Source organism: Scyliorhinus canicula, chromosome 10 (assembly GCF_902713615.1).
Source record: "Scyliorhinus canicula chromosome 10, sScyCan1.1, whole genome shotgun sequence".
Lineage (NCBI taxonomy): Eukaryota > Metazoa > Chordata > Chondrichthyes > Carcharhiniformes > Scyliorhinidae > Scyliorhinus > Scyliorhinus canicula.
The window spans coordinates 89,688,878-89,705,784 of NC_052155.1; the positions used below are offsets into that span (position 1 = coordinate 89,688,878).

Below are 16,907 nucleotides of genomic sequence, written 5' to 3' on the forward strand. Positions count from 1 at the left end.
ACCCAGGTCTCTCTGCACAGCAGCATGTTTTAATATTTTATCATTTAAATAATAATCCCTTTTGCTGTTATTCCAACCAAAATGGATAACCTCACATTTGTCAACCTTGTATTCCACCTGCCAGACCCTAGCCCATTCACTTAGCCTATCCAAATCCCTCTGTAGACTTCCGGTATCTTCTGCACTTTTTGCTTTACCACTCATCTTAGTGTCGTCTGCAAACTTGGACACATTGCCCTTGGTCCCCAATTCCAAATCATCTATGTAAATATGTGAAAAAATGTGGGCCCAACACTGATCCCTGAGGGACACCACTAGCTGCTGATTGCCAACCAAAGAAACACCCATTAACCCCCACTCTTTGCTTTCTATTAATTAACCAATCCTCTATCCATGCTACTACTTTACCCTTAATGCCATGCATCTTTATCTTATGCAGCAACCTTTTGTGTGGCACCTTGTAAAAGGCTTTCCGGAAATCCAGATATACCACATCCACAACCCTGGCCCATAACAAATAAGTATACTCAAGAATAGACCTCTTTGCAGTGGGAAAAGCGGTGCTTCCAGGAATAGTAAGGGCGGAATACTCTGTGACAGTCATCTGCAACCATGCTCCACAGTAAATGGATGTGAGGTTGGAGACGGGCTGTTCCCAGTGCTCCATGTGGAGGTTGGACACAGACCTATTGGCCTGTAAGGTCCTCTGCCAGAAAATATCACAAGCCATAGGTGGAACAGGGAAGTCTCACTTTCCACATTCTGGGAGGCAATGAAGGCAGTGATTATGGGAGAGATTATAGCATTCAAGGCACATAGAGACAGGTAAGAGAGAGAGGCCAGGCAACAACTGATCTACTCCATTCTGGAGGTCGACACAAAGTACTCCGAGGCCCAGACCGTAAAGCTTCTGGCAGAGAGGAAAAAGCTACAAATGGACTTTAACCTGCTATCCATCAGGAAAGCAGTGGTACCAACTCTGCCAGACACGAGGGCCTTCTATGAACATGGAGAAATTTCTGGCCGCCTACTGGCTCACCAGCTGAGAAAGCTGGGGCAGCCACGAGAGAGATAGCTCTGGTTAAGAATAGCAGAGGCAGACTGGTAGCCCAACCAAAGGAGGTCAACCGAGCATTTGAGACCTTCTACTGAGGTATGTACACCTCCGAATCCCCCGACAGGGGTTCGGGGATGAAACGGTTCCTTGACGGACTACACATGCCAGTCGTGGGGGACGATATGCAGGGAAACTGGAAGCACCAATAGGACTGGGAGAGATCATGGAAAGTATCAGCTCCATGCAGGCGGGGAAGGCACCAGGACCCAACAGGTTCCTGCCGGACTTCTATAAAAAATTTGCACCAGCCCTGGCCTCACACCCTCAGGACATGTTCGCAGACCAGTGAGCAAGGGGCATGCTGCTTCCAATGCTAACACAAGAGATGATATCGCTGATATCCAAAATAGACAAATACCCATCAGAATACGGATCATGCAGACCCATTTCGCTGCTGAACGTAAACGCGAAGATACTCGCGAAAGAGCTGGGCTGGCCAAGAGACTGAAGAACTGCGTACCTTTTTTTAAAATTTAGAGTACCCAATTAATTTTTTACAATTGAGGGGCAATTTAGCATGTTCAATCCATCTACCCTGCACATCTTTGGGTTGTGGGGGCGAAACTCACGCAGGCACGGGAAGAATGTGCAAACTCCACATGGACAGTGACCCAGAGCCGGGATCGAACCTGGGACCTGGGCGCCGTGAGACTGCAGTACTATCACTGCGCCACCATGCTGCCCAAGAACTGCGTACCTGCGTGGTCACAGAGGACCTGCCGGGATTTGTCAAAGGTAGGCAGTTAACTGCGAACATCAGGCGGTTGCTAAATGTAATAATAACCCCATCCTGGAACTACCAACAGGACATGAACTCAGACACCTCCAAATGAAACACTTTCTCTGCAAGGAGACGGCAAGATCCCCCAGGGTCCCGAGAGACACACTACGAGAGGAACTAATAAAGATGGACAGTAAGAAAGGGGTTGAACTATGGGAACATATGCGGAGGTTGCTGGATAGGCCAAGACCACCTCTGGATGAAGCCAGAGGAAAATGGGAGGATAAACTGGGGACGGAAGTGGTTTAGGAGATTCTGGAGCGAAGCACTGAGTAGAGCCAACTCCACCACCTCCTGCACTAGGCTAAGCCTCATGGAGTTCAAAGTGGTGCATTGAGCTCACCTAACCAGAACCCGAATGAGCTGGTTCTTCCCGGAGGTGGAGGACAAAAATGTAAACGGTGCCAGGGCGGCCCAGCCAACCATGCCCACTTGTTCTGGGCCTGCCCCAGACTTGTCGGGTTCTGGACAGCCTGCTTTGAGGCGATGTCCAAGGTTGTGGTGGTGAGGGTGGAGCCGTGCCCGAGAGTAGCAGTCTTTGAGGTATTTCACCAGCCAGAACGACATATGAGGAAGAGGGCTGACGCCCTGACTTTTGCTTTCTTAATCACATGTCGGAGAATCCTGCTTGGTTGGTGATCAGCAGCACCACCCACAGCTGCAGAATGGCTGGCAGACCATTCGGAATTTCTCCACCTGGAGAAGATTAAATACACCATTCGAGGGTCGGACTAGAGTTTCCACAAAGCATGTGGGCCATTCATCAGCCTGTTCCAATACCTGTTCAAGGCCAATAGCAACTAGGAAGTGATTGGATGGGGGGTATGAGGGAGGGTTGGAAAACAAAGGAGGACACACATAATTGAAAGAAGCAGAGGGGGAAAGGAACCCAAGGGAATCACAGAACGAAACATGAGGAAAACGGGAGGAGGGGAGGGGCCATGTAGACCCTCTCCACTACGGCACCGCCAACAATTGAAAACCTCAACAGAAAGGAGTGGAGCGCAGTATGTGACGCCTAGGGCAGGAGTCAGCACTAAGAGGGAAACTAAGCTACCAACTGAGGAAAGGGAGGGAAGTCGGGGGCGGGGAGGCAGAGGGGTGGGAGGAAACCACGTGTAAAATCTTTGTAACTAAGAAAAAACTTTATTTATAAACACCAGGTATACTTGAGCTGTTACTCTGTAAAAACTGGAAATTACCAATAAAACATTTCAAAAATAAAGAAAGACTGAAGATTGACCTGATAGGACTTTCTGAGGTCAGAAGGGCAGGCAGTGGCCAGAAGAAGTCAGAGCATTGGACCATCGACTATAGCAGAGGAGAAAAGCATTACTATGAAGTGGGCTTCTTGGTGTCACTGAGAGTTTATAAAGCTGTCACAAATGAAGTCAATCAGTGAGAGGATAATCATGATGACAATAAATGATAAGCACAAACCTATTAGCATCAGACAGGTTTATCTCCCAACAATTGAAATGGATGATAGCATAGCTTTGGCTGAGCATCAAAAGATCCAAGGGGCTACTGATGCATGTCAAAAAAGAGAGTGAGTGTGGTTACGGGAGATTTTAATGCAAAGTTGGGAGCAAATAAACAGCATAGAGCTGTGTCAAGTATGGACTGGTTGCACCCAATGAAAAAAAAAGATGGCCACCATTGCCGACAGCACTATTGACTGCATTAGATGAACGGTGCCTGAAATAACAAAATGAAAACAGCCATGGATGGCAGTCAAATGTTTAGATTGAATAGAGAAAAGGCATATTGCAAAGACCAGCAGTGTACAAAACAGCGAATAACTCAAATTGTGCGCTGATGTGAAGAAAGCCTAATTTAAAACCAAAAACAAGTTGCTGATTGAAAGAGCTAAAAAAAAGTAGGGGAGGCTATCAAGAATGGTAACACCTAGAAAGTATATTCACTGGTAACGTTCATAGCTAGAGAGATGTTTGTGAATCCAGAAATAGTTAGCAAGGGATGTGAAAAGAGATACTTGTTTTATGATAAGGACAAAACCAGGCTGAGATGGAAAAATTATTGCAGGAAACTATTTGAAGAAGAGCCAATGAAGACTGGAAGTTAAAAAAAGAACAACCGTATACTCTGTTCCTGCACCCCTCTAGAACTGTATCTGTTATTTTATATTGCCTTTTCTCATTCTTCCAGGCACAAAGTATCACTTCACAATTTTACTCTCTCAGTCCTTAGATTAAATATTTCCAGGGATAGATGCTACCCAAAACCTTCCTCTAAACCATAAGGATGGCCCTTTAAAGAGAAAATAAATTTTCTGTGTTACGTCTGTCTCTTTATTGTACTGCTCAGTTTTCTCTTTGTTTAGTTTATTACATTTGTCAGCTGTTTCCTATTACTCTTGTCAGAACAGTCTATGATGATTTATTTAGGTCTCCTAGTTGTCAGATTGTTCTTCCTGTTAGAATATGCCATAAATTATTTCAACAAAGGCTTACAGGCCCCTGCCTGAATTCATTATTGTTTAAGTAAAGAAAAAAAACTAGAGGCTAGGCTTATCCAAGAACTTTGCATTTGTCTTTTTTTTAATGGAGCATGCCAATGGCAGTGTGAAGTTCATTGAATGGGCTTCTCACGCAGCTCCCACCTGTCCCTACCTCTCTGCAATTTTACACTGGGGCAGACAAGGCCTCAATAAGGCTGTCCACCTTTGCCCCAGTTGAGGCCACTCAGTGGTCAATATTGACCCCTTGGAAGGGCTCTTCCACCCAGCTTCAAATTTCAGGTTGGCAGGAGAAATTCCCGGGCATTAGAGAAGCTCAAAAGTAATTGGATTCGGGCCTTGGAAGTCTAGAGGTGGGGGTGGAGGAGGAGGGAGGCACAGGCACCTTCATCAGAAGCCCTTTTTTAACTTTGGGTGGGCAATCCCACACCCCCCCCCCCTGCTCCCACTCACCCCGAAGTAAGGTCCCTCTCCCACCAGTCTCTCCCCCGCCACCAGTCTCTCCCCCGACACCTCAATCCCTCACCGTCCACCCTCCCCCCAGCCCTCCCCTTCCATCACCTCCCCAAGACCCCCACAACATACCTCTTCTTGGAATCCCATCACTTAGGCTCTGGGGACTTAATGCAGTTCTAGCCCTGACCACTGCAACCTCCAGCGCTGCCATCGTGAGAGAGCTGCTGCCCAATCACTTGTCCTCCCGAGTGAGAGGCAGAAGTCCCACCAGCAGCTAATTAGTGCTTGTTGGAGTGTGAAATCATTGCACGGCAGACTGTCAGTGGGGTTGTGTTTCTCGCTGACTCTTCAGATGGCAAGATGAGAATTCCCTGCCAGCCTAAAAATCCTGACTCTTTTGTGTCTCAGGAGCCCCACTCTGACATGGCAGTCTCTGCCACATTTGGTGCAGAGCAAGAGAGTGGGATGACATGGCGCACAATTTGCAGCTGTCTGCCATCTCTGGATCATCTTCTCAGCCAGCTGGACTTTTTGTTTCTCGTTGCCTCTTCTAATAGTCAGCCTCCAGATGTCATGGCTGTCAGGGACCTTCTCCTCGCTGTCAGTTGGCTGTCTTGATATTTCCTTTTCTGGTGTCCTTGTAGTGGAAGAATGGACACCCAAGAGGTCACAACTCAATGGCCAGTACACTGCACAGAAGGTCTTTGGGGATGCAACCATCATCCATATAATTACCGAAACTGAGCTAGTGCAGGCATTATTGATTTGCTCGGGGTTTATGCTGATAGGATTAGCATGCACCAGGACCACTGAGCACGTGACCTCATCTTGTGAAGCATTGCCAAGGATATACCTGAGATAGCTAAGGTGAAAACTGTTCAACATTTTCTCCTGCCCAGCATATGTCCATGCCTCGCAACTATAGAGGCGTGCTGAGCACACAGGCTAGACTGGTGTTGTCAGTCAGGTTACTGTTGTTCCACATTCTCTTACTCAGCTTGGATGTAACAGCTGCAGTTTTTGCGATTCTGAGTTGATTTCAGTGTCGAGTGACAGATTGCTGGTGATTGTAGAGCCCTAGATATCGAAGCTATCAATAATCTCCAAGGTCACATCGCGAATGCCGATATATTATGGTATGGCAACACCCGGGACCATGTCATTTGTCTTTATGTTGCTGATGGCTAAACCTAACTCTTTGCTGGCATCATCATAGAATCCCTAAGTTCAGAAGGAGGCCATTTGCTGATCGATTCTGCACCGGCCCGTGGAAAGAGCATCCTACTTAAGCCCACACTTCCACCCTATCCCCATAACCCAGCAACCCCACCTGACCTTTTTGACACTAATGAACAATTTATCATGGTCAATCCACCCAACCTGCACATCTGTCCATTTTCCACTGAATGTGGTCCTTTTCATGGAATGCTGGTGGGGAACCTAAGAACTTGGTGTGATTGGAGTTGGATCTCAAGCGTGCAAAGTTGAACATCTTTCTATCAGTTCTGGTATTGTCATTTGAGAGTACCTTTAAGAAATGGGGGTTTATAAAATAGCTGTAGTGGATGTACCTTTAAGAAATGGGTGTTTCTCAATGATGGCAGAGTGTGGGTGGAGCTGGGTTGTCTGTCTGCTTTTACTTTCACTGAGAACTCACAGCTACAGGGTGTGTTTAGTTTCATTTTAGATTTGGAGAAGCTGCAATCACAGCAAAATGTGTATGAATCTCTGCAAGCTTATGAATGTTCATTTGGTGATTTCAAAGTCGTAACTGTTCTCAGTAGTGAAGTTAAACCTGATGTCTTTCTGTAAAAAGGGTTATTTTTGTCTAATGGATGTTGCAAGGAAAGATTAAGAGTTACTTAGAGAGTACTGTATTCGTTGGGGGATTTATTGGTGTTGATAGTTGTTAAGATGTTTACTGTGGGTTTATAATGTGTTAACTGGTTTCATAAGTAAATATTGTTTTAATTTAAAAGTACTGTAGATCTCTGGTGCATCACATCCGCAGAATAGGGCTGTGTGCTCCCCATAACCACAATCTATTAAAAGTTGTGGGTCAGGTGAACTCCATGATACACTTTGGGGTTTTCTAAACCCTGGCCCATAATAAATTGGGAGCTCGAGGGGGATAAAAGTCTATATATTGGCTTGGCTTAGTGAACTTAAAGACAGTGAAGAGTGAGCATATTGTGTTTGCTTTTGAGGTGTGGTATTCAGTTAAAGTAGGGAGTGTGTTGTGGACAATGGCTCTTTCAGAGGCGCTGAGGTTTTTGGGGGTGGAAACGGTCACACGCAGTATCTTACGGACAGAGACTAAAAACAGGTTTTAGATTTGGCAAACACATTGCAGTTAACTTCAGCTGACAAAATGCATAAAGGTGAGGTCATTATGGCAGTGGCTAAGCATTTAAAATTGCCTGAGATACAGTCTGACTCATTGGAAATGGCAAACATGCAGTTAAAAATTAAACAAATGGAACATGAGAAAGTATTAAAGCAGCTTGAATACGAAAGAGATAGAGAGGAAAAAGACCAAAAGAGAGAAGAAAGGAAAACAGAAACTAAAGCCCAAGCATAACAAAAAGAAAAAGAAAGGGAGATACAATTCAGGGAAAAACAGAGAGAGAGAAAGAGAGAGAGGAAAAATAAAGAGAGAGAGAAAGAGAGAGAGAGTGGAAAAAGGAGAGAGAGAGAGAATTTGAACTTCAGAAAATGGCCATGAAACATGACAGTCAGTTAAATTGGTGGATGTAAAGCGAAACGTACAGTTTGAGGATAGTGATGAGGATTATGAGAAAGAGCATCAAAGTCAAAGGCTTGGTGGGGATCTATTTAAATATGTCCAAGCATTGCCAAGGTTTGATGAGAAGGAGGTGGAAATCTTTTTCATTTCATTTGAGAAGGTGGCTAAACAAATGAAATGGCCACAGGAGATGTGGGCATTACTGACTCAAACAAAGCTGGTAGGTAGGGGTAGTGAAGTGTTTGCATCACTATCAGAGGAAGTATCCGAGTCGTATGAGGAGGTGAAAAAATCCATCTTAGGTGCAGATGAACTAGTAGCTAAAGTCTACAGACAAAGGTTTAGAAATTTAAGGAAAGGACCTGGTCAAACATACATGGAGTTTGAAAGGATCAAACAGAGTAATTTTCATAGGTGGATAAGGACTTTGAAAATAAACCAAACGTATGAAGCTCTCAGAGAAATTATACACTTGGAGGAGTTTAAAAATTCAATTCCTGATGTAGTGAGAACTCATGTGGAAGAGCAGAGTTTTTAAAACTGCGAGGTTAGCAGCAGAACTGGCTGATGATTAGGAATTAGTTCATAAATCAAAGCTTGGTTTCCGACATCAGTTTCAGCCTGTGAGGGATAGAAACTGGGGAAAAGAGAAATACTCAAGTGGTGGAGGTAAAGGAGATCTGATGGGAGATAATAAGGAGAGTGTACCTCAGATTAAAAAATAAATCCAGGAGGGTAATAAACTAGGCCATGTAAAGTCACAGTGTTGGTGGTTGAAGAAAAGCACTGGAAAGGCTGATGTGGTAAAGCAGGATAAGACAGTGGGGTTTGTTAAAGTGGTAAAGGAAAGCTCAAGTGAAGCAAAGGAGGTGCAAAAGATTGTACAGCCTGATCAATAGGTGATTAATAAGAAGGTGCAGATCTCTTTAAAGAAATTACTTGCGTGGGTAAAATTTACTCATGTTCTCTCTCACTCCATAAGTATCAATAAGGGGCAAAGAGGCTTACTTTTTTAATCCAGAATGAACATGTACTCCTTTTCTCTCCATAAGTTATTTTTGATAGAAATTTCAGATTTAGGTATTGAAAAAGATTTACATAAATGCCAGTTTGACGTACATTTTTGAGAACCATGTTTTATGAGGAGTTTGTAGCTTACAAACCTGAACTGTCATTCATGAAATGATAATGTCCAGTGAATCTGATCATTCTGGCTTAGTGTGCATGGCACACAAACAGCACAGTTTTACCATGTGTACAACAACGATTTGCATTTATGTAGCATTTTAACCTCGATAAATTTTTTCCAAGGTGCTTCAAAGGAACCTTGTAAAACAAAATTTAACACCAAGCCTTGTAACAAGATATTAGGGAAGGTGACTAAAAGCTTCGTCAAAGAGGTCAGATTTTGAGGAGTGTCATAATGGCAGAGAGCGATGGACAGAAAGAGGGTTTTAGGGATGGAAATCTAGAGCTGAGGCAGCTGAAAGCATGTCACAAATGATGGAGCATTTGAGATAGGGGATGTGCTGGAGTTCAGAATTGGATGAGCACAGAGATCTTGGAGGCTTTTAGGGTTGGAAGACATTATAGAGATAGGGAGCGGCAAAGCTATATAGGGACTTGAAAACAAGATTAAGAATTTAAAATTGAGGCGCTGACAAACTGGAAGTCAATATAAACCTGCAATCACAGTGTTGTGATTGAACTGAATTTGTCATGAATTAGGGTATGAGACGTAAAGGTTTTTAGATGGGCTCAAGTTTCTGGAGTGTGGAAGATGGGTGGTAGGCCAGGAGATGTTGGATCAATCATGTTTTCCTCATGTCATAACTTTTTTCGAACTTATTGGAAGAGATAATTAATCAACAACTCCATTATCAATTTATCAAAGGAACATAGGATTTATGAGCAGGAGTAGGCCATTAGACCTTCCGAGTCTGCTCTCCCATTCAGTAACACCACGGCTGATCTGATTGTGTCTCAACTCCAATTTGTCATCAGCCCCCCCCCCCCCCCCCCCCCCCCCCGCCCCCCATAACCCTGACTTCATTGTCTATCACAAATTGGTCTCACATTGCCTTGAATAAATTCAATATCCCAGCCTCTACTGCTTTCTGAGGAAGAGAACTCCACAGACTAATGACCACTTGAGAGAAAAAATGTCTCTTTATCTCTGCATTTAATGGCTGACCATGGATTCTTAAACTGTATCCCCAGGTTTTAGCCTCTCCCAGTAAATGTCCTCCCAGTATCTACCCATTTAAGTCCCCTCAAGATCCTGTATGTTTTAATAAGACCCCATCTCATTCTTCGAAACTCCAATGGAAGGCCCAACCTGTCTAACCTTTCTTCATAGAATAGATAAGCCCTTTATCCAAGGAATCAGTTCAGCGAAGCTACTCTGAATTGCTTCTAATGCAATCAAGCAAGGAGAAACAAAACTGTGTACAGTACATCAGATGTAATCTCACCAAGGCCTTGTACAGCTTCAGTAAACCTTCCATAATGTTCTCTTCCATTCCCCTTGCAATAAATGCCAATATTCTATGTGTTTTCCTAATCACTTGCTGTACCTGCAGACTAACTTTTTGTGAGTATCAGGAGAGTAGAAGGCAAACCAGATAAATAATGGTCCTTTTTAGGCTATTTCTATGTCCCTTATCCCACATATCCACACCTATTGTCAGATGCGATCGGATTTCTAGGCCCATAGGTTTCAATCTTTTTACAACATTACTGCTATTTTTACACACAATTGGGAAGATTTCCACATTTCTATGAAGGTTATAAACATGAATATTTCAGTCTAAATGAAAAAATACTAAGATCCTCATCAGTTAATTGTCAAAGTTATACCTCCTATGATTAAAATCAGTGTACCAGTTTTGTGATGACCTTCACCAATCCAAAAGAGGTCAACACTATAAGCCCAGTATTGTGCCGCAGCAGATCCTGACTATGATCAAGATTTATTTCTGAGGAAAATGTGCCATCCAATCTATTTAAACCTATATGTTCCTCAAATTTTCTCAATTACCTTTAGGAAGGTTTATTGAGTTTATTTAGGCACAGCTTTAAAAAAATGAATTTCTGTCAGGTGCATTTACAAGTCCTTCACAACTAATGTCAAACTGCTCAGTACAAAATAAATAACCCAAATTAGGATGTAAGCCACTACCTCTTCACTACCTCATGGTGTAATTGCAACAAAACTACCAAGCAAAAAATTTAGATAGCAGCGTTCGTGTTTGTTAGTCCATTGAACTGCAGATTTGTACATAGCTCTTACCCAAATCTTGCCCAACACCATATTGATAAAGTCTGGAATGAGAAAAATATTCATTCCTTCCAATGGCCATTTTACTCTTACATTCCATGATATTGTGACCAATTTACTTTCACAGCTTCAAATAAAAAGCATCTTCTTACATGTTGGAACATTCCTGTAAATGAAATGGTCTTTCCCTTCCCCAGCTACTGTATGTTCACAATAAGATGACACTCACCTTCTTAATTTGTCTCTAACTTGTGGATTCTTGATCTCATTTTGTAAGTCCTCAAAATCCTGAACAGTACTCATATTACAAAATACTCTGTAGTCGGGATACGGAGGGATGCCATGGTCACGGCCCCTCTGGATATTCATTGCTGCCAAGTCCAAGGCTACAGCATGAGCCATGGAAAAGAGCATCTCTGTCAGTTCCAAGTTGAGAACTTCCGAGGGGACTCGCATTTTTCCTGCAGAAGCAAAGAGGCCACGGAGCAGTGGATCAATACCCCCTTCTTGGATCAGTCTGAAGGGTGAGAAGAAAGCCTTGTGAAGGGGAAGGTGGCCTTCTGGAATCGGTTGGAACGAACTGTTCAGTCGATGGAGAATAGGATTTATTAATGTATGACCAAACCGAAAAGCTGCTGTGGCAAAAGCATTAAAAATTGCTCCATTCATATTTGGATTGTAGCTATTATATGGTCCCATCATTTTCATTCCCACATCTCCCAGGATTTTAGGGAGCCAGTGGTTATATGTGATGTGCTGCATCTGTGCTCCAACAATTTTTCGTGCTTCTTGATAAATAGTTTCCCCATCCCAGTGTGGATTCAATCTCAGTAGTTCAGTGGCAATACCATTATGTTCACGGAACCACAAGGTGTGCATGGCTGTCAGTGCAACGTGTTCATTTGCCCTGTGATCTCCTGCAAGGAAGCAAGGAATTGGACTTTCATTCTCATCCTTCAAGCATTCTATAGATTGGCCTGTGGCAAAAGGCAACATGTGTTTACCAGATCTTGGCACAACTTCACCTTCCTTCAACAAACCACGCTGATTTGTAAGGTCTCTGACTTCCTTGGTGTCACGGTCTGTACTACCGTATACATTAGATGCATCAATGTATGATGTTAGGTGATTAATCTGCTCTCTGGCATATACTGACTTCATCAGTAACGAAGTCATACCACTGCCACAAACTGGACTGGAGCGAACAAAAAACATGCATCTTGCATTTCTTACTCGAGGATCATTTTCTGGAATCATAATTGGAAAGCAAGGAGGGTCATTATTACATGCACTGCTGCAAGACTGTCCATCAGAAAACCGTGACATACTGAGAGCTGGCACAGTTAGGTCCAAATCATGGTCCAGAAATTGGCCCCACTGCATCAGAATATGCGTAAATCTGTCATCTGGAGTTATTGTCTCTGACCCAATCATTGTTGTTGAAACAAGGCGAGGGAGTGGTAATGGATGGCCACTGTATAAACGTTTGGATTCAGTCCCTCTAGGGAGGCTAAAACCATTTTCATAAACTGGTTTTAGAATTCTCTCAAACGCTGTGAGTGATGCCCCCCACATTGGATGCTGGAGGTTGTTACATGTACCATCGTGGCTTCGATACTTTTGGTGATAACATATGTCTGAGCAGTTTGGGAACCGCCTATGCGCAGTGCACCCAGAGAGATTGGCTATTAAGTCCAGATAATGTGGAGAAACAAGATCATTATAGCGGAAGTCTGAAAGAAATAAAAGAACAAAGGTGGTTAGCAAAAGTTGTTTAACCATAGAGACCAATTTCTCTCAATCATTTTGACAGTTCCTCTTCCTTGATCCAGTGCTTTCCTACTACTTAAAATGGAAACCTGTGCATGCAGGAAAAGCAGATGGTGCAAATTCAGTGCATTTTTTCAAAGCAGAAAAATACCTTGAATTGAAAGGAAGCTTAATTGAGAAACGATGGGTGTGATTTACTCATCGCGTCCTGCCGGAACTGGGACGGGATGCAGCCAGTAGATCCTGCGAGAGACCTCTTATGGGATTCCCAATGGTCGCTATACCCAGCAAGATCTAATGTGTGATCTGGATCCCACCCATTATGGGCGGGATCCAGACTTGCATAGTTAAGTGAGCTTAACTGCTCATTCAATTATGCCTACGCAAGATCTAACCAGCCCCTGGGATCTACTGACCTCGCCGGGGACAGCCCAGCTGGGTGCCATTTAGCACTGGTCCACACAGGTGATCGGAGACTCCTGGCTGGTTGGAATCTGAGCAGGTTGGCACCCTGGCACTGCTGATGCTACCCAGGCACCATGGCACTACCAGCTTTGCACCCTGGCAGTGCCAGCTGGGCATCCTGGCAGTGACAGGTGGCACTGCCAGAAAGTACAGGTGGCACTGCCAGGCTGGCAGTTCCCGGCGCTCGACCGGGACTTTGTTTTTTTCCCCGTTAGATCACACCCATATCTTACTCCAACTGATTCTGCTATCAGGAGCAGCTGCAAAGACTCAGAATGCCCAATACTTACAATAGCAATTACTAACATATTCTGGAAGCTGTTTGGACACAGTTCCATTTCAAATCGTGAATATTTTCCCTTTGGCATTCTGCTGTCCAAGCTCGCTTTCTAACTAGTAAAAAAATCTGGTAATAATAAGCTGCTGATGTCACCGTGTCTTAGTCCAATACATGATCTGATGTAGAAAAGAACCAGAGAACACAACAGGAAGGGAAGGCGAGCAAAGCAGCTCAGTACACCCATCAGCTGATGCTGGTAATTCTAACCTGGCTGTAACAGTTCATTTGAAGAAATGGATCACTACTCAGTAGAAATGCAAAGTATTCAAAGTGATTGAAACTAATTTTTCCTTGGGAAATTCATATGAGAAGAATATTCAAAATAAAAGTTATAAATCCACCTCTCTTAACAATATATTCACACTGCGCCAAACTGCACTGGAACCAAACCACAAAACAATGTTAATCCCCTCTTTTCAAATCTGTTTGTTTAATTTATTTAAATTAACCAAAGTGCATGATGGAACTCACGAGATATGATTTTGGCACTAACTCAATAATAACAAGGCTATCCAATTCAGCGATGTAGATCATTTCCCCAAAATCATTTCAGTTTATCTGTGTCTGGTAAAACAATAGCATAATTGTGTTTGTAATAACTAATAATGTATTAGCCATCTGCTAATGCATATCCCCAGAGTTTTCTCAGATGTTTCTGATAAGGAAAGTCTTCAGAAATGCAATGGTAACACGGTGTTGAGAAAACTCAAACTGTAAGATCTAATTGCTAACTTATGAAGAACTAATTGGTATCTTTTGCTCTATTTGCTGTGTTCAGCAGAAACAAAATTGGCTTTCAGTACAAAACTGATTCCCTGCTGTATGCTATTTGCTAACTTCAATAAATGGATGAGCATATAGTCCACTATTCAATCATTTTATAATTGATTTGAAGAACCTTGCTGAAAATGTGGAACAAGCTAACTTATAATTTTCTTCAAAAAAATTATTTTTTAGTTGTGTCAAGCTCGGGTAAATATCTGGAACAATCCAAAAACAACATTAGTGTTTCTAACAGGTTTTCATCACTGAATGCGAGAGTCACAATGTGGTGCATTTCTGAAGAACTATTCACCCACAGTGATCAACAGAAAGGCACATTGCAATAAATCATTGTGTTGGTTTACAGGTCATGAAAATTCTCTTGCCAACTCATGAGGCCATAGAAAAATTTGTTAATTACAAGGAAAGTAAACCCTCGCAGTAATTGTTGTTCAAGTATAGAGTATTATGGTACCAGTGAGTTACTGCCATTAACTATTTCTCTCCCAAGATCATTACCTAAAAATGCAAATCAAAATTAAACTTTTAACTCACCAGGGTTATGCCAGGATGCTAGCATCAACTGTCAGCAGAGCCATAAGCCACGGCTCTGTGACATCTCATTGCTGGCTTTCATGAAATGTATTAAAGGCCTAAGCACCTGGAAAAGAAGAGCAAAGTAAATGGCTGAATATTTTAGCCTGGATATTACGCAATAAAAATTGCATAAATTGAACGTAATTATGGTATGGGAGAAATTGGAAAATCAGCTAAACTAGATCTGTCAGGATTTCAGCCCCTCGTCACTCAATACCCCTTCAGCAACCTCCCCCACCCCCAATACCCCAACAATCCTCCACTAAAAAAATGCACCTATATTTGTGGAGGGGAGGCAATAGTGCTTCTGCTGCCTGTCCTCTCATACATTGTGGGAGCAGTTTGAGGGAATTTCTAGATGTATTCCCAGACTACCCTGAGAATTCTGGCAAATATATTCTTGATAGGCATATTGCATTTTCCAAAATTAATCGTACTTTTGATTATGGGCCCAGAATTGGGTTTCAAGTGGAAATAATTAGCAGAAATCAATCACATAAGGATCAATTGCTGTTATTCCAGTTGCTAAATGGAGCTGAAAGATAAATCCTGGCTCTTTGTCTTCAACCTAATTTGGTACTGGAGTGAGCCACTTGGAGTCCTCACTGCCTTCTTAGGACAAATGCTAGCATTGTGCTACTATATGAGTGGACATCACTCCCAATATTTAAATAGTCCTGCACTTGGAATATGGGATGTGACAAAGGTAAGGTGACAACAGCAGGCAATGAAGCCTTCAGCCACTTATTCCCAAAGGATGTTTCAAAATAAAAGAATGGTAACTTTAAAGCTGAAATAAGTTGTAAGAAGCTATGAGAGAAAAGTACCCATAAGATAAATAAATTATGGGAACTTGGAGTACAAACCACAATAAACACCTTCATTACACTTTACAACCCAGGTGCAAGACTTATGAGAATCCAACAGCAGATAAAATGCTCAGCTGGTCAGATGAGTATAAACTAAAAATGCCAGAGCCATAACGGAAGTAAGAAAAAACTCTCTTAAGTAGATCCTCATAAGAAATGTACCCAAGAATAAAGATATAATGATTTTTAAGTGTTTTATTGGATCTCTGCTACAGATTAACAGGTTGACAGGTAGTTCTCTCGTTAAATTCTTACAAATCATTTCAGAGTTACACTAATCCCTTCTGCCCATTCCATTTTTAACCAAACCTTCTAAAAAAAAAAAGCAGAAAAATTCAGCCATTTATTTTTTCTTCATTTCGGCGATACTTAGTTTTTCTCCTGGGAGCCAGCAATGATATATCATCAAGCAACTGCCTTCCTGGATCGGGTAACATTTGAAAAGAGGATACAGACAAAACTTTCATTTGAATGCCGTTTTCAGGTTGTGGTTAAATAATATCAGTGAGATCACATTAAACCTGAAGTTTAATCGCACAGGTTGCACATCGTAAAACTGTAGAACTTTCCTATTTTATTGATTGAAAAAACTTCCCCTATCTGATCTGATTTCAAAATTTGTTTTTGATACTGTAACCAATCAACCATTGACTCACCAGATACTTTCCTTCTTGAGGAAGGGGCCTACTTTCTACTTGCCATTCTCTTCAGTCAAGTTTGGGAACTCACACAGTTCAGAGTTGCAGGCCCATGGAACTGTGCCCGTCCATTTTGTGGCATTAAATATTGGAATTGGAATATGCTATCCTGCTGAAGTTTAATACTCCACAGCTGTGAGTTATCTAATTATGATACAAGAGACAGCATTTTCCCACATGTTTTCAGAGTGTCAGGCTGTGCCTGAAAACCTGCATGTATCAGCCAGTTTTTAGGCCAGATTTTGAGTTTCCCTGAAAACAAAAGCCAGTGAGGAGGTTTTATGGTGCCACTGTGGTGGGGCGGGGCCCGATTGAGCCAGTGAGGCTGGTTCCACAGAGATCGGGACACACTTTAAAACTGAGCCTGATCAGCACAGAAACAATCCCGCCCACAAGCATCAGGGCTCTCCCCCCCCCCCCCCCCCACCCAACAAACAGAATGCAAATCCCGCACCCAAAGGGTCCTGATGAGACCATCAATTCATGTGACACGTGGTTAGAAGTGAACAGTGGTTTTAATCGTCTTACAACAGAGCCTGCCTGTGAT

General features: G+C 42.7%; 1 protein-coding gene across 2 annotated transcripts in view; it reads right to left on the reverse strand.

Annotated features, from left to right (window-relative positions):
• The window catches only part of LOC119972507 (peroxidasin homolog), a 674,574-nt gene that overhangs the window by 146,077 nt on the left and 511,590 nt on the right, over nucleotides 1–16,907 (reverse strand). For both annotated transcript variants that reach the window (XM_038809326.1, XM_038809327.1), the window contains one exon: nucleotides 11,089–12,592. In XM_038809326.1, coding sequence (XP_038665254.1) covers nucleotides 11,089–12,592 — 1,504 coding nt within the window. The remainder of the gene's footprint in view (nucleotides 1–11,088; nucleotides 12,593–16,907) is intronic.